A 25277-nucleotide genomic window follows, 5' to 3' on the forward strand; every position below is an offset into this window, starting at 1 on the left:
AGAATAAAATACACAACACAGAGAAGACAAGTAGTGATTTTACAGCACCTTACTATGCTGATGGACAGTGACGGTGAAGGGGTATGTGGGGGGGACTTGGTGAAGGGGGGAGCCTAGTAAACATAATGTTCTTCATGTAATTGTAGATTAATGATACAAAAATTAAAAAAAAAAAAGAATAAAATACTTAGGAATAAACCTTACCAAGAAGTGAAAGACCTATACCCTGAAAACTATAAGACACTCTTAAGAGATATTAAAGAGGACACTAACAAATGGAAACTTATCCCATGCTCTTGGCTAGGAAGAATTAATATCGTCAAAATGGCCATCCTGCCCAAAGCAATATACAGATTTGATGCAATCCCTATCAAATTACCAACAACATTCTTCAACGAACTAGAACAAATAGTTCAAAAATTAATATGGAATCACCAAAGACCCCGAATAGCCAAAGCAATCCTGAGAAGGAAGAATAAAGTTGGGGGGATCTCCCACCCCAACTTCATGCTCTACTACAAAGCCACAGTAATCAAGACAGTTTGGTACTGGCACAAGAACAGAGCCACACACCAGTGGAACAGAATAGAGACCCCAGATATTAACCCAAACATACACGGTCAATTAATATTCGATAAAGGAGCCATGGACATACAATGGGGAAATGACAGTCTCTTCAACAGATGGTGCTGCCAAAACTGGAGTAAGAGAATGAAACTGGATCACTGTCTAACCCCATACACAAAAGTAAATTCGAAATGGATCAAAGACCTGAAAGTAAGTCATGAAACCATAAAACTCTTAGGAAAAAACATAGGCAAAAATCTCTTGGACATAAACATGAGCGACTTCTTCATGAACATATCTCCCCGGCAAGGGAAACAAAAGCAAAAATGAACAAGTGGGACTATATCAAGCTGAAAAGCTTCTGTACAGCAAAGGACACCATCAATAGAACAAAAAGATACCCTACAGTATGGGAGAATATAATCATAAATGACAGATCCAATAAAGGGTTGACATCCAAAATATATAAAGAGCTCACGTACCTCAACAAACAAAAAGCAAATAATCCAATTAAAAAATGGGCAGAGGAGCTGAACAGACAGTTCTCCAAAGAAGAAATTCAGATGGCCAACAGACACATGAAAAGATGCTCCACATCGCTTGTCATCAGAGAAATGCAAATTAAAACCACAATGAGATATCACTTCACACCAGTAAGGATCACCACCATCCAAAAGACAGACAACAACACATGTTGGCGAGGTTGTGAAGAAAGGGGAACCCTCCTACACTGCTGGTGGGAATGCAAATTAGTTCAACCATCGTGGAAAGCAGTATGGAGGTTCCTTAAAAAGCTCAAAATAGAAATACCATTTGATCCAGGAATTCCACTTCTAGGAATTTCCCCTAAGAATGCAGCAGCCCAGTTTGAAAAAGACAGATGCACCCCTATGTTTATTGCTGCACTATTTACAATAGCCAAGAAATGGAAGCAACCTAAGTGTCCATTAATAGATGAATGGATAAAGAAGATGTCGTACATATATACAATGGAATATTATTCAGCCATAAGAAAACAAATCCTACCATTTACAACAACATGGATGGAGCTAGAGGGTATTATGCTCAGTGAAATAAGCCAGGTGAAGAAAGACAAGTACCAAATAATTTCACTCATATGTGGAGTACAAGAACAAAAGAAAACTGAAGGAACAAAACAGCAGCAGAATCACAGAACCCAAGAATGGACTAACGGTTACCAAAGGGAAAGGGACTGGGCAGGAGGGGTGGGAAGGGAGGGATAAGGTCAGGGAAAAAGAAAGGGGGCATTACGATTAGCATGTATAATGCAGGAGGGGGGCATAGGGAGGGCTGTGCAACACAGAGAAGACAAGTAGTGAGTCTACAGCATCTTCCTACGCTGATGGATAGTGACTGTAATGGGGTTTGTTGGGGGGGGGGACTTGGTGAAGGGGGGAGTCTAGTAACCATAATGTTCTTCATGTAATTATAGAATAATGATAATAAAATGAATTTTTAAAAAAGCAAATGGAGTCATTAAAACCAAAACCAGGCAAAAACACCACAAAAAAGAAAATTACAGACCAGTATCCCTGATGAACATAGATGCAAAAATACTCAACAAAATACTGGCAAACTGAATTCAAAAATACATCAAAAAAAGCATCCATCATGATCAAGGAGGATTTATTCCAGGGATGCAAGGATGGTACAATATTTGAAGACCCATCAACATCCTACATATCAACAAAAAGGACAAAAATCACATGATCATCTCAATAGATGCTGAAAAACCATTTGACAAAATTCAACATCCTTTCATGATGAAAACTCTCATCAAAATAGAGGGCAAGAAACTCAACATAATGAAGGCCATATACAACAAACACACAGCCAACATCATACTTAACGACAGAAAGCTGAAAGCTTTTCCTCTAAGATCAGGAACAAGACAAGGATGCCCACTCTACACACTTTTATACAACATAGTACTGGCGGTCCTAGCCATGGAAGTCAGACAACACAAAGAAATAAAAGGTATCCGTATTGGCAAGGAAGAAGTTAAACTGTCACTGTTTGCAGATGACATGACGTTGTGCATAAAAAACCCTAAAGAGTCACTCATTGTGAAGTATAACAAAGCAAAACTGAAGAAACAAAACAGCAACAGATTCACAGACTCCAAGAGGGGACTAGTGGTACCAACTGGAGGGAGGGTGGGGAAGGTGGGTGAGGAGGGAGGAAGAAGGGAATCAAGGGGTATGATCAGCACACATAATGTAGGGGGGGGCATAGGGAAGGCAGTATAGTACAGAGAAGACAAGTAGTGACTCTATAGCATCTTACTACACTGATGGAGTAGCAGCAATGGGAGTCTTGGAGGGGACTTGATAATATGGGTGAATGTAGTAACCACAATGTTGCTCATGAGAAACCTTCATAAGATTGAATATCAATGATACCTTAATTTAAAAAAAACCCTAAAGAATCCACCACAAAACTACTAGAACTAATAACTGCATTCAGCAAAGTTGCGGGATACAAAATTAATACACAGAAATCTGTGACATTCCTATATACTAGCAATAAACTCACAGAAAGAGAAATCAGGAAAACAATTCCTTTCACAGTTGCATCAAAAACAATAAAATACCTAGGAATAAACCTAACCAAGAAGGTGAAGGACCTATACTCCCGAAACTACAAGACACTCATGAGAGAAATTAAAGATGACACCAATAAATGGAAATACATCCCATGCTCATGGATAGGAAGAATTAAAATTGTCAAAATGGTCATCATGCCTAAAACAATCTACAGATTCAATGCAATCCCTATCAAAATTCCAACAGCATTCTTCAACAAACTAGAGCAAATAGTTCTAAAATTCATATGTAACCACAAAAGAAACCAAATAGCCAAAGCAATCATGAGAAAGATTAATAAAGCTGGGGGGATTACATTCCCAGAACTCAAGCTCAACTACAAAGCCAGAGTAATCAAGACAATTTGGTACTGGCACAAGAACAGACCCATAGATCAATGGAACAGAATAGAGAGCCCTGCTATAAACCTAAACATATACAGCCAATTCGTATACAATAAAGGAGCCATGGATATACAATGGGCAAATGACAGCCTCTTCAACAACTGGTGTTGGCAAAACTGGACAGCTACACGTAAGAGAATGAAACTGGATTATCTAACTCCATATACAGAAGTAAACTCAAAATGGATCAAAGACCTGAATGTAAGTCATGAAACCATAAAACTCTTAGAAGAAAACATAGGCAAAACTCTCTTGAATATAAACATGAGCAATTTTTTCCTGAATGCATCTCCTCGAGCAAGGGAAACAAAAGCAAAAATGAACAAATGGGACTTCATCAAACTAAAAAGCTTCTGTACAGCAAAGGATACCATCAGTAGAACAAAAAGGCATCCCACAGTATGGGAGAATATATTTGTAAATGACACATCTGACAAGGGGTTAACATCCAAAATATATAAAGAACTCACACACCTGAACACCCCAAAAGCAAATAACCTGATTAAAAAATGGGCAGAGGATATGAACAGACACTTCTCCAAAGAAATTCAGATGGCCAACAGGCACATGGAAAGATGCTCCACATTGCTAATTATCAGGGAAATGCAAATTAAAACCACAATAAGATATCACCTCACACCAGTTAGAATGGCTAACAGAAAAGACTAAGTACAAGAAATGCTGGCGAGGATGGAGAGAAAGGGCAACCCTCCTACACTGTTGATGGGAATGTAAATTAGTTCAACCATTGTGGAAAGCAATATGGAGGTTCCTCAAAAAACTAAAAATAGAAATACCATTTGACCCAGGAATTCCACTCCTAGGAATTTACCCAAAGAAAAAAAGATCTCAAATTCAAAAAGACATATGCACCTGTATGTTTATCACAGCACTATTTACAATAGTTAAGATATGGAAGCAATCTAAGTGTCCATCAGTAGATGAATGGATAAAAAAGAAGTGATACATATACACAATGGAAAATTATTCAGCCATAAGAAGAAAACAAATATTACCATTTCCAACAACATGGATGGAGCTAGAGGGTATTATGCTCAGTGAAATAAGCCAGGCAGAGAAAGACAAATACCAAATGATTTCACCCATTTGTGGAGTATATTAACGAAGCAAAACTGAAGGAGCAAAACAGCAGCAGACTCACAGACTCCAAGAAGGGACTAGCAGTTAACCAAAAGGGATGGGGGTTGAGAAGGGAGGGAGAAAGAAGGGGATTAAAGGGTATTACAATCAGCACACATAATGTAGGGGGGTCACAGGGAAGGCAGTACAGCACAGAGAAGACAAGTAGTGACTATAGCATCTTACTATGCTGATGGACAGTGACTGCAATGGGGTGTTTGGTGGGGGGGGACTTGATAATATAGGTGAATGTAATAAACACAATGTTGCTCATGTGAAACCTTTATAAGATATTGTATATCAATGATACCTTAACAAAAATTTTAAAAAAGCAAATGGAGTCAGTTACATTTTTTTTTTAAGACTGTAATTTGTGAGGTTACTGAGGTATGTGAGTAATGATAAATAAGAGAAAAGAAGTACTGGCTTGTGTTGTGATTTTATTCACCACATAGGTGCTGAATCCCCATCAGAGTAAAAGTAACAATTCATAGAAAGTCACAGCAGGTTTCAATTATTAACAAAAGGTAACACAGGAGGAGAATGTGGGACATTTTACTACTTTCTCTCCTCCTTCCTCCATGACCTCACAGAAGAAGAAAAAGTGGTGGTGGTAGGTATGGACAACTGGCCACAGGTACACTACCCAGAACTTCTAACAATTCTAAGGCATGAAACAGGCAATAGAAGGTAACCTGAGTGGCCAGGGGAGTTAAGGGAGTGATTCAGTAATGCAATTCCCCACGTCCATTCATATTCCACTTCTCCAAACAGGAGAGGAGGTAAAAATGCTTGCCTCAGTATTAAAGTCAAGGATAAATTACCTGTGTATCATTTTGTTAGCACTTAATGATATTTTCATAACATAATTCTACTTCCTTGGCATTCTGGAATACAATCCTGCGTCTCTCACACAAGTGCCTGATAGCAAAGTATCTATCACTAGAAAAACAGTCTGCTAATTTTCAAGATGCTTCAGAACCTCAATAATCATTCCAGATTCTCTAGGGCTTCATTATCCCCTATATCCTTTTCAGTCCTCCTTCTCCATACGCCACTTAATTTTTTAGGGCCTCATAATGTGCATTATTCAAAAAGGACTGAAGAACAAACAAGGCAAAAATTTTTTTTGAAAGCTTCTAGATCTTGTAAAGATGTTGGGTCAATGTGAATTTGTGAATAAAACTGCTAAAAGCAATATCAGTGGCCTCTGAATCATCATATAAAATGGAGTAAGTCCCTAAAGCTTAAAGAGGAGAAATGAAGTCCAAATCGTAGAAAAGTAAAAGGCAAATCGCCACCCACAGACCTATAGAAGAGGAAAGGTCTGGTGACAGTTCTGTGCAATAATATCAAGAGCAGGTCAAAAGGAGAGTATTCAACAGAACCAGACAGAGTTGCAAACTAAGAATAAACTATGCTGGCCTAAGCTCTCAGTTACTCTGAGTTACAGGACAAGTACATGAGATGAATACTAGAAACAAACATATTGTCCAATACACTGCTGTACATACAGAGTAAACACATAGGTTTGTTGAATAAATAAATGAAGATGCAATATAATTAAAGTATTGAATTTTAAAATAAAAAGAAATAGATGATAGAATCAGGATACAAAAGCCTGGAGTCAGTATGTACTCTAACAAGATAAAAAAGTAGGAGTTTATTTCAGATAAAAATTTAATAAGGATAAATATAAAGCTCCTTTTCTCAACCTGAGAAATAGAAACAGCTGACAATAGAAGCATATGTTAAAAAAAATTATTAGTGATGTTTCTATTCATAAGGTTAATAAAAGTCAAAAGGAAAAGGAAAATGCTGGTGGTGGGAGACCCTCATAAAAGCACTGTGCCCAGATGCAGAAAGTGGAAGCCCCAGCCCCTCCCTCTATTCTTCATAATATAAGTGGATAAATGACATTCTTAACCTAAAGAAATACTACTCTCTTCTAAGTGATCATTTTCTTACTGTGAACTGCTCATTTACTGATAGTTAATTATACTACAAAGAAGCATGAACTAGTAAGTTCACGTCAATAATCCAATCTCTAAAATAAGAACGTGAGAAAAAGTAAATGCACACTGTTAAAAGTTCTATGCAAAAGTGTAAAAGAATGAGATAGGGATCATTCCGTATTGAAAGAAAGAACAAAGAGACAGAGACTAAGGGAGGGACAAAGTGGAGGCAAGGAGGGGAAGGAAGGGAGGGAGGGAGTCAAAGACAGTTATGAAAAAGCAAGCTGCAAAAATTTCACAATAAAATGCCACTCAAATAAATACATGTGTGTGTGTATATATATATATATATATATATGTACATATGTGTGTGTATCATAGCTATGCAAGGTAAAAGGGAAGGATACGGGAATGAAAAACATTTTTATCTGAACTGTTTCTTTTCCAGTAAGAATGTGTTAATATGTTACTTAGGTAATTTTAAATAATATTAATCTATGTTTAACTCAACTTAGTTTCTTTTATAGAGCCTTAGTACACTAATCAATTCCTGAACAGTATAATCAAAGAAATGTTAATACACAGTTCTTAGCTTCCTTTCACTTCAAGAAAATTTTCTGTCTCAGTCACTCTGTATTTCCCTGAAAAAATCTAAGAAGAGCTCTCTATCCTATACAGAATCTATTCTTATTTGTCTGGCACACAAAACTCTGTCCTTAAAAATTAGCAGAAAGAACATTACACATACATCCCCAGTAATAATTTCTGCTGCTATTTTCCTAAGCCACAGGTCACTGATATTACATAGTAACCTAAAGAATACCACATTCCCAATGTTTTCCCATTTAAAATCTTGAAAATAATTATAATTTCAGAAGCACTAACTGCCTCTGTTATGTGCTCAATAAAAATTCCCAGTCATAATTCTCAAAACAGGGAAAACCCCCACCATTTTTGACCAAACACCAGCCCCTGATGAAACTGCATAATAAAAGGTCATCTTTGCCAAACAAAACTCAAGGTCTCTCACTTCATTAAACAGCTAAAAGTAAATATATTTACCCAGTAAAACAAGTATTTGGGTTTTTACCAACCTACAAGAACATTTTACTAGAGTCAATGGTTAGCTATGAAGATATTTATAAGCAACTTTTCCCCTTTCCTGTAATTTAGGAGATTAATGTAGTTAAAATACTTTAAAAATCAATAAGACAAGACAAATTTAATCAAACAGAGTGATGATGAAAAAACCATGTTATGGAGCTAAATGGCAGGCTTGAAGATCTGTATAATAATATAGCCTAAAGAATTGTAAAATAATATAAGCAAAAGCTCTCGAAGTAGGTTGTTTTATAAATTAAGGTCATTTCCTAAATATTCTATCATTTATAAAACACTGCGCAACAGGAATAAAATACAAGCTACATGTGTAGTTTAAAATTTTTCTCATAACCACATTAAAAAAGAACAGATGAAGTTAATTTGAATAATATATTTTATTTCACCCAATATACCCAAATCACTATCATTTCAACATGTAATCAATACTAAAAAATTTAAGATAAGTTACTCTTCTCTGACACTAAGTCTTTGAAATCTGCTTTATACTTACAACACTCAGTTTGAGCTAATCGTATTTCCAGTGCTCAACAGCCATGTATAACTAGTAATTCTCTAGACTGACCTCCTGGACAAAGCAAATCTACAACTTAAGTGGGTCAAATACAGTTTCTATATTTCTAAAGCAGTTTCATAATCAGCAGAAAGCCCTAAGTAGTTAAACAAAAGCAAAATGTCTTTAGCATAGTCTTTAAAGGCAGATGTAAGTATACAATAAAGTTGAAATATAAAAATAACAGTTAATACTTATTGCACATTTATTACATGCCAGACTCTATTTTAAGAGCTTTTCAAGCAGTATCTCATTTGACATTGCAAAAGCTTCTGACAAATGAGGAAACAAAGACACAGGAAGGTAAATGAAGGTTTTACTCAGGCAGTCTAACTCAGAAGCTCATGGTTTTCAACACTACACCTGCTATACTGCAAGAAAAATACAAAAAAAACAAAAACAAAGGTTGGATTACAAAGGATAAAATATGGAATAATGAAGCAAAAATTATTCCTTCTGGAACTAACAGGTTTTTAAAACTGAATCTTGTCATGTAATCCTTTTCCACAAGAAGCTGTAATCATCAAATAAACAACACAATTTTAGATTAAATTTTTAAACTATTATTACCACAAATATTTTACTTAACCTCATTATACTATTATACTTGTATATTTACAATGTGAGTATTTATTCATGACCCAGTATTGAAAAATTACAGCTTTAGTTTTTTAAAAAGTAAAGAATTATTTTAAGGTCAAGAATTTTCCAGTTAATTTATTAACTTTAAAAAGTCACATTTTTTCTTTTTTGAAACTCATTAAAGTTCTGATTTTATCATGCTAATTTTACTGTGGGCTTCTTTCCAACAGTCTCATTCTCTTTTAGGGAGGGAAAAAAAAGGGTCTATCTTCCTCCCATTCACCTATCATTTCACGGAATAAAAATATATGAGAAGACAAAACAGGAGAGAAAAGAGCTAGCTTCTTTTCTATATCTCAATTCTTAGAAAAAAAAAGTACTATGTAATATTGAGCATCATATTAGATGGGTGCATTGTACCTCAAAGTTTTAGCTAAAGCAAGGGGACAATGTTCACTTTAACATGTACATGCCATTGGCAGAATGACATAAACACTGCTAATGTTCACAAAAAGTTCAAATAAAATGCTATATATCTCTTCAGAAAATAACATTCAAAAAGACCCCGTCTGAAATAAACAATCTCGTGTTAAAGAAAAGCTGTATCAGAGCTTAAATTATCTGACTCTTCTGTGTACCTAAAATAACAAGATAACGATAGCCAACTGATCCACAGGTGAAGGCCATCACTGTCTGCACACTAACTTTGACGTTTTCAGGTTGTCACTGGAAAGCTTGATCACACCACCTTCAGTTACATAATACACCTATCATCACACTGTTTTTAGCTTCCCTCCCACAAATTCAAAACTTCACAAAGGTGGCCAGATCCAAGAGGGGGGTCTCCTGGAGAGTGAATTTGCACAATGTGCCTGAACAGATATTTAGCAATAGAACAAAAAGGTTAAAGAGTCAATCTACCTCCTGCCATAGCAAAGAAATACCTCAGCTTACCAAAAATTTTACAGAAACTGTTTACATCACTTACATTTTGTCTTTGATCACTGGAACAACTCTATTAAATCAATGTCTCTGAGAACCTACAAAGCTCATCTGCAGACTTCTTTTGTCTTTCTTTTTTTCCTTTTGACTGCCTATTATGTTTCAGGCATTGGGTCTTGGTCCTTTTTACATGCATCATCCCATTAAGCTTTTCCAACAAGCCAATTCAATTAGTGTTCCTGCTTTACAGAAAGGGAGACAGCTCACTGAGCTTTAGCCCAAAGTCACACAGCTGTTAGATGGGAACCAAGGATGTGTACCCTCCAGACAGGGCTTCCAACCTTGCAGTCTCAGGTTCCTTCTACAAAGCAAGGGCCTTCCAGTTCCACCCCCTGCTTACTGACCAAATTATCTACTATGAATACCTTCATACTCTCAAGTAACAGCCCACACATGTAAGCAAAGTTTTATCGTTACTTGTATCTCTGAAAATCTTGGCTTTTATCTGCATACTCCAATTACATTAAAATCTTAAAAGGTGAACTGTACAGTATGTGAATTACATCTTAATAAAACGGTTACTTTAAAAGCAAAAAAAACTTCAATCATGCTAGTGTCATCAACTCTCCAATTATCCTAATAAAAATAGACCATGGCATGGCTGAATGAAGCCCACACATAATCAGAAAACCTAATCTGTAACTCATCTCTCAAAATGTTCATACATCAGTCTCACTATTGCTAGCTTTCTAAGATTTTCATTACTTCACTCCCCGACCACCATAAATGCCTCTTGACCTCCCTAGTTATGGTTTCTCTATGCTCCATCTTACTCTGAATACTAAGAATCTAACAATCACCCTTCAATACCATTTTCATCATTCCACAACTCTGTTCAAGAACTTTAATGGCTCCATTTTCCCTGCTACGTTAAATCTAAATTAATGCATCTGGCTGTCAAGGTCTTCCCTAATCCTACTTCCCATTACTTCTCAACACATGGGCAAGCCATCTCTTCAGTATCCTATGAACTTCAGAATTCTATAAACATAAGCCTTGTGCTGGACACTGAGCCTTAAATAGTCCCATCCCCAACCTGACATGTTCTTCCCCTCCATCACCTGCTCATTCTTCAAGGGCAACACCAAATCTAGCCACTCCATCATGCCCTCTCCCTGACTGTTGCATACTGTGGCCTCAGGCCAGTCCACTACTTCGGAGTCTTTAGTCATCTTTTGTAATCTCCAGCACCTAATATCTGGGATGTAAAAGACATCCACTAAATATCTATGGAATATAAATAGTAACATGCTGTGCCAAAACAGTTATGCAGCTTTTACCCTGTCTCTTCAAACCAAGTATATTCACTTCACTAGGAGTACAAATGGCAGAGGGCTATTTCAGAGGTTGTCCTCAATATGAATAAACCAGTGAGGTATCAGATGCTCTCATGACACCTTCAAGCGTTTCTATATAGGACTCAACAGGCTCTGTGAATTTGAAGATTAATACAGCTGACCTTTTATTCCTATTATGATCTCCCCTGGGAGCTAAAAACAGTGGAACCAAAATGACTGTCCAAAACAACCATCTGAGTTTTCTCCCCTAAAATGACAATATAATTCAGGGTGACTCACCTTAAAAGATTACTATCTATGAAACAATTATTTATATCATGAAATCTTAAGAAGAGTGCACAATTATTTATAAATGTCTTTTGCTTTTTGACCACTCAAAACAGTTCAAATAAATAAATGTAAGTACAAAACAATTACTTTTTTTTAAAAACTAATGCTAAAATCATTAGTGTCTCCATAGAATATAAGGAATTCAGGTCAGATCTGTGCTAGATTATAATCACAAATGTGAATAATCATTATACACTTTTAACTTCAGCATGCAAGATTAAAAAATTACATTAAAAAAAATTTTTAAACAACCCAATAATATTCCCCTGTAACTGGCCCTTAACACACAGAAAATGCCAAAGATGATGACAGCCTTCCCCTGACAGTTATTCAACAAAGCAAAACAGGGAAGACAAATTCAACTCAAAGTGAAGAAGGTACATTTAGACACCAATGAGAAGCTCAAGAATATAACACACACTGCTTCTCTATAAAACAATACATATATTCAGTACCCTTACCTGTTTCTGAAATGTATGTAACAGGATCCTGGCGTAGAATTTTACCAGGTTTAGAAGACAATGGCAATTTTTCTGCTTGCTTTTTGGCATTTTTCACCTGCACTGTCTCCTCAGATTCTGAATCTGTACATGAGAAGAAAATAAAACAGCTCTGGAAAACAAATAATACGACACAGTATGTATTTAAGGTGGTTATTTTCAACCAATTTCTCAAGGCCCTTTTCAAGGAAAACCCCTTTTGCAAATTCTCATAGATTACTTCTACCCAGTGTTAAATCTTTTCTCTTGTTTCTGTAACAAATCTCCACAAAATTAACGACTTAAAATAATGCAAATGTATTATCATATAGTTCTGAAGGTGAGAAATCCAGTATGGGTCTCACTGGGCTAAAATTGATGTCAGTTTGGCTGTGACCCTTTCTGGATACTCCAGGGAAGAATCCATCTCCTCGCCTTTTCCAGTGTCTAGTGACTGCCAGCACTCTCCTGGCCCGCTTCCTCCACCTCTAAAGCAGCAACATCAGGCAAAGTCCTTCTCATGCTGTCATCTCTCTGGTCCTCTGACCTGTCACAGTGAAAATCTCTCTCACTCTTCTTTCACTTTCCTCTTCCTTGGGACTACATTATTGGGCCCACCTGAGTAATCCTGGATAGTCCCCCTATCTTAAGGTCATCTAATTATCAATCTTCTGGCCACCTACACCTTTCATTTCCTGTTGCCATGTAACCTAACATATCCATAGGTTATAGGAACTAGGGCATGTTGGGGGCCATTATTCAGTCTACCACACACCTAATCACTCAGAGCACTTAAATAGAAATCAAGACAAAGTGAAAGTATCTAGTATAGTCCCTGGTATGAAATAAGTTTCATAAACTTTGGTGTCGTTCGTCTTCCTCCGCACCATGCATTTACAAATCCTGTCTCATACTGTTCTAAATTGTATCAAACAATTAAATTTCCAGTTTCCTGAAAGATGCAAACTCCTAGGGAATGAGGTTATGTACTTATTTCAAATTCCTCAAAGTATAAAGCATTAAAAAACTCACAATAAACACTCAAGTACTTGCAGAACTGAGTCAGAAAATTTGCTATCACTGTCAAATCCTGACAATCTATAAATGCTTCCTTAGAATATATTTTTAATTTTAAGAATTCACACCAGATGGATCTTCTCCACAAAAACAAACCCTAAAACTTTCAGAGTTCTACCATTATTTTAACATAGTATAAAAGGCATGCACAAAAGAATTAAAAGTATATCCAAAGAAAAGCTTTTAAATTATTTGTTCCTTTCTAAATGCAACAAAAAAGGACCAGATCAAAAGCAAAAAATTAAATTCTAGGCTTTTGTTTTTAAAGCAATATTTAAGGCACTATCTTTCAAATTGTTTCAAAAAACCTCAGCTGGAAGAGAACATGACTACTTCAAAAAATAAATACACATAATCAAAGTAAGTTTGAGACATGCTACTTACACTGTATCCTCCTCTGAACAGATCTTTAATACATAATATGCTTAGGCTATGATCAATTTTACAGTATAATGAAAATGTTTTCAATTTGATTTGGGCACAGAGTTCTCTCCTCAGGCATCTATTAACATCACAAAGAGCTGTGTGTCTCGGAACATCAGTGTGGAAAACACTGTTCTAAGGGATATAAAATAATTTTCAAAATTAAAAGCTCCTCAGAAGAAGTCTTACCTGAATCATAGATGATCCTCTTTTTCTTATTTGGTTGCTTCTGTTTGGAGTCATCTTTACAAGAACTATTTACCTATGAATATCACAGTATAATTAGAACATGAAGAGGTCTATATAACTTAGCCATTTTTCATTATCTTGAGCTCAGTGATTTGCAACCAGGGGGAATTTAACCCACCAGGGCACATTTTTGCTTGTCCTAACTCAGAGCTGGGGGTGTTACTGGTGTCTAATAGGTAGACCAGGGATGCTACTAAACATCTTCTACAATGCACACAACAGCCCTCCACAACAAAGAATTATCCAGCCCAAAATGTCAATAATGTCCTAATTAATTAGGCTGTAGAATAGGCCAGACCAATCATCAAAAAGACAAAAAGATTACAAACGCTGGTACAGATGTGAAGAAAAGGGAATGAATCCTTGCACACTGTTGGTGGGATTGTAAATTGGTGCAGCCACTAACGAAAACAGCTGGTGATTCCTCAAAAAATTAAAAATAGAACTACCAAATGACCCAGCAATTCCATTCTGGGAAATACATCCAAAGGAAATGAAAACACTAACTCTAAAAGAGACCTGCCCTCTCATGTTCACTGTAACATTATTTACAAGAGCCAAGACACAGAAACAACCTAAATGTCCATCAATGGATAAATGGATGAAGTTGTAGTATATACAACAGTATTATTCAGCCATAAAAAATGAGGAAATCCTACCATTTCCAACAACACGGATGGACTTTAAAGGCATTATGCTAAGTGAAAATAAGTCAGACAAAGAAAGACAAATACTATATAATCTCATATGTGAAATCTAAAAACAACAACAACAAAAGCCCCACCAAATTCATAGAGACCAGATTGTTATCAAAGGTGGCGGGAGTGCAGGAAGGGGAAGGTGGTCAAAGCTACAAACTTCCAGTTGACAGATACGTTCTAGGGATACAACGCACAATATAATGTCTATAGCTAACACTGCTATATGATATATAGGCAAGTTGTAAGAGAGTAGATCCTAAGAGTTCTCATAAAAGGAAAAGTATTTTTTCTTTTTTATTTTATCTATATGAGATAACGGATGTTAACTAAACCTGTTGTGCTTATCTTTTCAAAACAGATGTATCATATTGTACACCTTCATATTGTACACCTCAAACTTATATAGTGATTGTTTGTTTGTCAATTATTTCTCAAAAAAAAGAATAGGCCAGACAATAATTGTATCAGATGGAAAAGAAAGAATTATAGGAAAAGCTGTATTATTATTCGGCTCCACTTACAACACTAACCTATATACAACAAAGAATAAAAGGATGTCATGTTACAGGCAAGTGCTTCCTCAAAACAAAAGAGAAAGAAATAAAGGCTGAGGAGTTATGAGACCACTAGTACCAAATGCCTACTAGAAAACTAAATAAAACCAAGGCAGAAGGTATTATTTGTATTTTTTAATTATATGTCACATTTCTAACATATTCAAAAGGTATTATTAATATTTTGCAGTTATACATCACACTTTAAACATACTCAAATTTTCCCAAAAAGTATCAAGAAAGCAAACAGCAAAAAAACTCAGTGTAATCAATTATAAGGTAGAAACATATACCTATCCATTATATTAAAACTTCAGAAACATACAAACAAGTAGCTTGCAAGAAAATGAGATGAATGAACCATTGTAATTCAAAAACATCACTGGACTAGAAGACAAGAGTTAGAAACTACAATAACTCAAAAGTAAGAGAAGAGTATCCCACACGGAGAAAAGGCTATGTAAAAACACAAGAAGGTAGCTATCTTCAAGCCAGAAAGAGAGCTCTCAAAGAAACTGAATTGTATGGAACCTTAATCATAGACTTCTTGTCTTCAGAACTGTAAGAAAATTAATTTCTGTTGTTTAAACCATCCAGCCTACAGTATGCTGTTATGGTAGCCCAAACTGACTAACACATGAGCCACCGACTCAAGAAAAAGGGCATTTAATAGAGACCAATTCTAATATAACCCTGATGCTAGAATTAGCAGATAAGAATTTTAAAGCAGCTATCATAGTAACACTGAAGATCATAAAGGGAAAAAACAAAAACTATGAAAAGGAACCAAATGGAAATTCTAGAACCGAAAAATACAATATTTAAAATATTCACTAAACAGGCTCAACAGCAAACTGGAGGTAAGACAGAAGAGTCAATGAACTTTAAGATAGTAACAGAGAAACTATCCAATCTCAAGTGCAGATGAAAAAAGAAAAACAAAAATGAACAAGCTTCAATGATCTGTGAGACTATCACAACTTTAAGATGTTTATAATTGGAATCCCAAAAATGCAGAGTTAATTAAGCAAAATATAGTTGAAGAAATAATGGCAAGAATCCCCAACTTTGATAAAAGGTATGTATACTGATACAAGCAGCACAGAAAACCCTGAACATGATAAAAACAAAAAAATCATATCCAGGCACATCATACTCAAAGCTAAAAACAAAAGGTAAAGAGAAAAATCTGTAATGCGGCACGAGAAATCATATTACATACAAAAGAAAACAAAATGAATGACTGCTAGTATCTCACCATGAAAAATGGAGGTCAAAAGACAGTGGAACATCTTTAAAGTGCTGAAACAAAAAACTATCACCAAAATTCCATATCCAGCAAAATCATCCTTCAAGAATGACGACAAAGACATTTTTAGATAAAAACTTACATAATTCATTGCCAGCAGACCTACACTACAAGAAATGCTTAAGAAAATCCCTCACATTTAAAGAAAATATTCAATGGAAATTCAGATAGACCCAGAAATATAAATGATCAACTTTTCCCTTTCAATTTTTTTAATAAAACACATGTCCCTTTGGAACAAAATTATTACACTGAATTTGGAATATTAATATATGTAGATGTAATACATATGACAACTAAGACATAAACGCTGGGGTGGTGGTAAAGAGACCTGTAGAATTGCAAAATTCTTAAATTTTACATAGACTGGAACAGTACTAACTGAGATTCATTATTGTGGCCATTGCCTGCTTTCCATAGTAAAGTTGTATCTTAATTTCTTTGAGGCCCAAGGAGGACAGGGAGAAAATAAAATTTTCCTCCAAAGCCATCCCTTGCCAGAAGTACACTATTCACCTGGGGCTCATGTCTCTATGACCAAATTTTGGTATTAAAACTGTAAAGCTTTCCATCTCTACTTCAGGAAAACACCAAGCTATGAACGTAGTAAGATATAATTATTAGAAGTGAGAAGCACCTTATTACTTTTTTCCCCTCTTCTAAATGAGTTGAAACTATATTTACTTGAGGCTCCCAATGTATCAAGTCTAGGAACTGAGTTGATTTAACCTTTTACACAATTCAGAATTATACCTGTAAAACTGACCTTGATTTCCTTTATTCCTTTCTTTGTTTTTAAAGTTTCTTCAGCAGACTTTGTCTTATCATTCTTCTTTACTGAGTCACTTACAAGGTTCTTTCCACTAGGTAGAGCCCCAAAGAATTTCCGAATATCCTAAAAGCAAACAAGGAAATTCATAAACAGTAACTAGACAAAATATAATTTTAACTGTCAAAAGGAACACACACTGGCTTAGCCTCAGTAATTTCTTCATAGCAAGACAGTTCAGTGTGCGCAACAGTATTATTTTTATATGCAAAAGTTAACTGGCAAAATTACCTAAGGTAAAAATAATTTGCCTAATGAAAAGCAATATTAATTCCCAGAATCGGGCCCAAAACGGCAAAAATAAGTAAATGAAATTTTTGTTAACAACAGCTAAAAAGCAATTACTAAGGAGGCAAGGAACAAGTACTTACTGATCATGCATGCACATACTCACCCCATCATCCCAGGCACAGCAGGAAAGAAAATAAAAATTGAAGATACATCTTTGCCCTATAATCAATCCTTGCCCATGAGATGTACATGAGAGAATAACACAACTCTTGATAATTTAAGACCTTTATAACTAAGAACCTTAACATTATTTTCCTTTATATTTTCTCAAACACTGAAATAAAAACATTTAAAACTTATTACAATATTCTCTTTAATTATTCTACTCTATGTTAAACTGTGGAGTTCAAATTAATCATACTGAAACAGTTACAATATTTTCACAATTTATAATGTGATTTATTATTAAAATCACTTTTCTTATCCATTGCATGTGCATTCTTCCCTACGTTCTGAGATTTTAGCTCTGAAGGAACTATGGTATAGAGAAAAGGGAATAGACCTTAGAATCAGAAAGCCCTGGTTTGAATCTCTGATCTAGTGATTTCTATCAGTGTAACCTTGAGCAAGTTACTCTAATTTAATCTGTTTCTTCATCAGTAAAGCAGGCCTAATACTACCTACTCTTTATTAAGATTAATTATGCATCTATCACAATTTTGCCTCAATAAAAACTTTCCTTTCCCTTCATTTATGAACTATTATCCCTTCACATCACTGAAACATCTCAATTTACAATCATCTGATTCACAGGCAAGGTTGTAAGGAAGACAGAATAGTGAGAACTTAGGATCTGAATTCCAAAGAATTGGGTTCAAAGAGCTTGTTTATAAGCCTGAGTTTTCAATAATTTTAATTGTTCCAACCTCTCTCCTTATTGTGGTGAGGAAAATACCTGTTAAAAGTATTTTGTGAAGTGTCAAAAGTTAACTATTATTTCCTAGTTCCTAGCAGTCATTGTCATACTCTTAAAATGTCAAAACAAGTATGTTAACGCACACACAAATAGCTTTGTAGCAAAGCCAATAAACAAAACAGAGAAATGAGGTACACAGACATGTTAAAATTTTTTAAAAGACTACAGACTTCCCTGATTTGATACCCTCTTCTGTAAATTTCTTAATATAGAAAAGTCACAAATTCATCCTCATAAGACCTAAGTCAAAAAAATAAACAGTTTACAGAATGGATACTTCAGCTATGAACTGAGACATTTGTGCCTGATGCTAAAGAAGAGATGGACAATAAAGAAAGCCACAATCTTCCCATAGTTTGCAAAGAATTGCGTTTGTGGCTGACAACTACTAATTCTATTGCTTCTGGCGGAAATGAGAGTTTTACAGCAGAGTTTCACTTTGAAATTACCAAGTGATTCTGGTTGTTTCAAAACACACACAGTGCATGTGCACCATGTAAATACCAAAACTGAATATTAAGAATCAGGTTAAAGTGAGTGGTGGTTTTCAGTCTGTATTAGGACCGTAAATGCTCAAGACCCCCAGGAAAAGAAAAACAAAACATAACTCAGGAAATGGAATTGTTGCTAACATTGAGCTCTCTGATTTTTATACCTCATTGACACTCCTCAATACTGTTACACAGTCTTTCTTTCCTAAGTGGTTCTTTCTAGCCACATCCTCTTTCATTTACTTTACTTCCCCTTTACCCTACTCCCCAACACTCCCCATGCCATTATAGTCTGATGGCAAAACATAAACTACAGAAATCTAAATCAATATACACTAAAAACCTAAATATTTAGAAAATAATTTTTATCAGAATGAAAGCTAATCTACTCACACTTTTAACATTATCTCCAACATGAGCAGCCAGCCATATTGTGTTGAGGCAAAGGTCACCAATTTGGCCTTAATTTATGGTGCTACTTCACCTTACTCCTCAATTAACATTCCCTGTCTAGTAAGCCAAGGTCTTTACAGATTTTGTGAAATGAAGAAGAACAAGTCTAGTGGCTAACCATGCTCCCAAATAATGGATTTAAACATCACTCTTACCTGCATGGAGTAATTCTACTGAGTATATGAGTAGAAAAAGGAACACAATTTTAAGTTTACTTTTATAATCATGGCAAAGGGAAGGCCTTCTAAGCAGAACATTAAGGCTAGAAACCATCCATAAAGACAGATTTGACTACATAAAAATAAAACAAAAGATGCCATGAACAAAGTTAAAATACAAGCAACTAACTTGAAAATATCTACAACATGTTATATATAAAAAGGTTCCTACAAATCAATAACAGATAACCAAGTAGAAAAATAAAAGCTACTAGTAGGCAAATCATAAAAGAAACATAAATAACCAAGAAACATAAAAAGATGCCCAACTTCTTCCCAAATAGTAAATAAATTCCGATTATTTTTCTCAAGTATTAAAAGGTCGATATTGCCCAGATATGTCAAAGATATGGGGAAACATGCTCACACTACACTGCTAATAAAAGGAAAAACTGTTACAGCCTTTCTGGAGGACAATCAGAAATACTTATCTAAATTTTAAATGTGCAAACCCTTTGTCCCAGGAATTCCATTTCTAAAAGAAATAAAGGTATTTTTTTTTATTTAGGGTAACTAAAAGAGAATAATTAACTCTCCTTACCTCTTCAACAGTTACTAATTGAACAAGCAGGTCAGTTCAAATAAGGCAAAGATATAGGCAAAAATCACATCAAAGTCAAAACAAAGCACAGACAGCTAATAAAAACAAGTTTTTCATGCTTTTACTTATAGCTACTAGATACAGATTTATCTCTTTGGATGATTCTATGAGGTAAATAGGGAAAACAGAATGATCAATTTCCATTTTATAAATGAGGAAGTGGAATTAAGTCAGACAAACACAGGCTTTTTGTCAGTTTTACCATTTACTAAAGGACACCTGGGATGACTTACTTAACTTCTCTGCCCCTTAGTTTCCTCATGACACTACTTGCCTCACAGATTTTTCTATGGAGATTAGAGGTAGCACACCAAAAACCCCTAGAATGGAACCTGGTCCTCTGACCCCAATCTCGTTTAGTTTTCCATTGACTCCCACTACCTCATAGTTTTCCCGTAACTCTAAGGACCTATGCAAAACTAGCCATACTCCACAATTAGCAATGTGACCTTCCCCTTATCATCGTTCCTGATACAATTTGATCTTTGTATGCTTACAGGCAGGCGCTGTGCCAGGGACTTAGGACACAAACAGGAAAATGCCCTCATAAAGCTACCTAGGAGACAAATTAGTATAATAAGAATTAAATACAAAACAGTGCTGAGACAGTGATAATCACAAAACCCCAAGGGCACCAGGACTACCTAATACAGGCTGTCTCAGGGATGGCTCCTCAAGAAAACCAACACCTGAACGGGGTCCTAAAATTATTAGTAAGAAATACTTTTGATAATCATAAAAATCTGAGTTTGAATGTACTGCCCTAAGCTCCATTCAACAGGCTATCTTACCACTGTATCTCAAATACAGGGCCAGTACCTCAGACTGGAAAGACAATTAATACTGATGGAACACACGGGCAGTTATTCCTAAGGTCACTGACCTTCACACCTGGGCTCAGAGGTTCTTGATTATGAAAAATGAAAATCATAATTGTTTTTAAAGACTGTATATTAAAATAATCTTTTTGTAGTTTTTTTGCTATGACTTAAAAATTTCTTTTTAAGAAATTTTAAGAAGGTATTAGCACTTATTGTATCATTTCTGAGCTAAATCATTAAAGTTGACTTTCTATAACTGACCCTTATAGTATGATACTCTATTGTCACATTACAGTATTGTAGCTGCAAAAAAAAATACTTTTCATTTTTAGTAGGATACTTCCTCTTCTTCAAATTTGTTTCACCAAATTATTTTTTTTTTTTTAGAAATCAAAAATATAAAATGAAAAAAAGTAAATGAAAAAAATGAAGCAAATGAAAAAAAGAAAAGTCTGAAAAATCTTTGAACAATAACAGGTTCTACCTAGGAAGAATTTTAAGGGTCTGCATTAACTTCCTTCATTCAATCATTCATTTAGTCATTCAACAAATATTTACTGAGAGGTTTCCATGTCCAAGAACTATTCTTGGTGTTTGATATAAAACAGAACAAAATCTCTGTTCCTACAGAGCTTTCATTTTACTTTCTGCTAACTGTCTTTTTGTCTTTAGAAAATAAAGCAAAGCATAGGAAATAAAAGAACATACAAAATCAATCACAGCACGGAAATAGAAATGGGGAAGAGATGATTATAGGAAGTACGGGGAACAGAAAAGAAACCACTTCCCCTATTCACGTATCCAGTCTACCTGAGATGCTGCTCCCAAGACAGTGAAAAGACCCATTTCCATTCTTAGTTGTGTCAAGGATGTAAGATTCTGAAAGTTGTAATACTTATATGATATGAACCTCAGACTACTCTCTCAATGAAATACTTTATCACAAAATTTCCAGGTAACTGATCCAAAAATAAAAAACCACCACTGGCAAAACTAAACAGAAGATGGAAATAATCACCTAGGTTTAAAAAAATTTCTCCTTCATACCTGCATTATTGGGATAACTGAAGCATGCAGGACTGTTTATGCCTCATCTAATGGTTTATTTGAATATTTTGACATTTTCACCAGGTTTCTATTCACTGAGAAGTCAACTTTTTACAACGGACTTCTGATCCAAAAATTAAAACTTAAATTACTTCAATGAACATAGAAATCAACTTGAAATAAAAAACAGACCTACTACAGAGGAGTCAACATGGCGGCGTGAGTAGGGCAGAGTAAATCTCCTCCTAAAACCATACATATTTTTGAAAATACAACAAATACAACTATTCCTAAAACAGAGACCAGAAGATACAGTACAACAGTCAGGCTACATCTCCATCTGCGAGAACTCAGCACCTCATGAAGGGGGAAAGATACATGACGCGGCCCGGCATGACAGGAGCGTGGCCCCCACCCCAGCTCACCAGCGGGAGGAAAGGAGCCGGAGCAGAGAGGGAGTGGGAGCCCAGGACTGCTAAGTACCCAGCCCTAGTCATCTGCACCAAGAGCACAGATACACAGTGCACAATGTGCTGGATATTAGGGAAACAGAACAGTAAAACCTGCAAGTGGGTCCCCACAGCCAGCGCCCCTGGGACAAAAGAAAAGCGAGTGCTTTTTGAAAGTCTTAAAGGGACAGGGGCTCCACAGCTGGACATAATTGTCCTGGCACACTCGGCCCAGCAGGCTGGTAATCCCAGGGAACTTCAGGCGCCCTAACCCCCTATCCAGCAGCGCAGCTCTGAAGCCCCTCACGGTGATAAACAGTCTCCCATTCATTCCCCCTCAGGGCCTTCCACAGCAGGGGAGCAACCTGAGAGCGGCCACGCCCACAGCAGCCACCCAGAGCCTCCTCCACAGCTGCCCATTCCAGACTCAGAGGCCCTGACAGCGCGCAGCTGCCCAGCACAGACAGAGGAAGCCGGGACAGGGCACAAACGGTCGCTATTATCACAAGAGAGCACAACCAGGACGGCTGCCACTCCCTGGAGGACTCTGGGCTGCCCTGATGGCTGCCACGCCACGGCGGCTCAGGAAATAAAACCAGAAGCTGCTCCCTGTATGCACATAAACGGCACAGGCAGGGGAGAAGGGCAAGGCAACCAGCAAGCAGGAAGAGACTTTGTTCTCCCAGATGACATATGCGCCACCTGCCTACGACTGCCTCTATCGCCATGAAACGGCAGACAAATTTGATGCAGTCCAGAATTACCAGACAACCACCAAGAGGGAGCCTGGAAAGATAGATTTAACCAATCTTCCTGAAAAAGAATTCAAAATAAAGGTCATAACCATGCTGATGGACCTGCAGAGAACTATGCAAGAGCTAAAGGATCAAGTTAGGAGGGAGAATACAGAAATAAAACAATCTCTGGAAGGACTTAAGAGCAGACTGGATGAGGTGCAAGAGACCGTTAAGGAATAGAAATCAGAGAACAGTAACACAGAGAAGCCGAGGCAGAGAGAGATAGTAGGATCCCCAGGAATGAAAGAATATTAAGAGAACTGTGTGACCAATCCAAACAGAACACGATTCGCATTATAGGGGTACCAGAAGAAGAAGAGAGAGAAAAAGGAATAGAAAGTGTTTTTGAAGAAATAATTGCTAAAAACTTCCCCAAACTTGGGGAGGAAATAGTCTCTCACACCACGGAAGCCCAAAGAAGTCCCAACAGAAGGGACCCAAGGAGGACAACACCAAGGCACATAATAATTAAAATGGCAAAGATCAAGGACAAGGACAGAGTAATAAAGGCAGCCAGAGAGAGAAAAAAGGTCACCTACATGGAAAACCCATCAGGCTATCATCAGACTCCTCAACAGAAACCGTACAGGCGAGAAGAGAATGGCATGATATATTTAATGCAATGAAACAGAAGGGCCTTGAACCAAGAATACTGTATAAAGCACGATTATCATTTAAATATGAACGAGGGATTAAACAATTCCCAGACAAGCAAAAGTTGAGGGAATTTCCCTCCGACAAACCACCACTTCTACAGGAGGTAATGGACTGCTCTAGATGTAAGTACACCTGAGGCTACATAGATGTCAACAGAGAAAATAAAATCACAGCAAAGAAAGCAGACAAACCAAATACTAACTAAAGGCAAAAAATAAAATCAACTGCACACAAAAGCAGTCAAAGGAAACACAAAAGAGAACAGAATAAAACACCTAGCATAAAAGAATGGAGGAGTAGGAATAAGAAGGGAGAGAAATGAGGAATAAGAAGGGAGAGAAATTAAGAATCATCAGATTGTGTTTATAATAGCTCAATAAGAGAGTTAAGTTAGACAGTTAGTTAGTAAACAACCTACCCTTGACACTCTGGTAACCACGAATCTAAAGCCTACAAAGGCAATAAGTACATATCTTTCAATAATCACCCTAAATGTAAATGGACTGAATGCACCAATTAAAAGACACAGAGTAATAGAATGGATAAAAAAGCAAGGCCTATTTTTATGCTGCTTACAAGAGACTCACCTCAACCTCAATGACATACACAGACTAAAAGTCAAGGGATGGAAAAAGATATTTTACGCAAACAATAGGGAGAAAAAAGCAGGTGTCGCAGTACTAGTATAAGACAAAATAGACTTCAAAACAAAGAAAGTAACAAGAAATAAAGAAGAACATTACATAATGATAAAGGGCTCAGTCCAACAAGAGGATATAACCATTATAAATATATATGCACGCAATACAGGCACACCAACATATGTGAAAAAAATACTAACAGAACTAAAGGAGGAAATAGAATGCAATGCATTCATTTTAGGAGATGTCAACACACCAATCACTCTAAAGGACAGATCCACCAAACAAAAAATAAGTAAGGACACACAGGCACTGAACAACACACTAGAACAGATGGACCTAATAGACATCGATGGAACTCTATACCAAAAAGTAGGAGGATACACATTCTTCTCAAGTGCACATGGAACATTTTCCAGAATAGACCACATACTAAGCCACAAAAAGAGCCTCAGTAAATTCAAAAAGACTGAAATTCTACCAACCAACTTTTCAGTCCACAAAGGTTTAAACTAGAACTAAATTGTACAAAGAAAGCAAAAAGGCCCACAAACACATGGAGGCTTAACAACATGCTCCTAAATAATCAATGGATCAACGACCAAATTAAAATAGACATCAAGCAATATATGGAGACAAATGACAACAACACAAAGCCCCAACTTCTGTGGCACACAGCAAAAGCAGTTCTAAGAGGAAAGTATATAGCAATCTAGGC

General features: G+C 36.3%; 1 protein-coding gene across 2 annotated transcripts in view; it reads right to left on the reverse strand.

Annotated features, from left to right (window-relative positions):
• RFC1 (replication factor C subunit 1) overlaps positions 1–25277 on the reverse strand; it is a 103893-nt gene that overhangs the window by 46655 nt on the left and 31961 nt on the right. For both annotated transcript variants that reach the window (XM_036908494.2, XM_057502157.1), the window contains exons 2-4: positions 17115–17243; positions 13725–13797; positions 12018–12140 (exon numbers count right to left, since the gene is read on the reverse strand). In XM_036908494.2, coding sequence (XP_036764389.2) covers positions 12018–12140; positions 13725–13797; positions 17115–17243 — 325 coding nt within the window. The remainder of the gene's footprint in view (positions 1–12017; positions 12141–13724; positions 13798–17114; positions 17244–25277) is intronic.

Source organism: Manis pentadactyla, chromosome 5, assembly GCF_030020395.1.
Source record: "Manis pentadactyla isolate mManPen7 chromosome 5, mManPen7.hap1, whole genome shotgun sequence".
Classification (NCBI taxonomy): Eukaryota; Metazoa; Chordata; class Mammalia; order Pholidota; family Manidae; genus Manis; species Manis pentadactyla.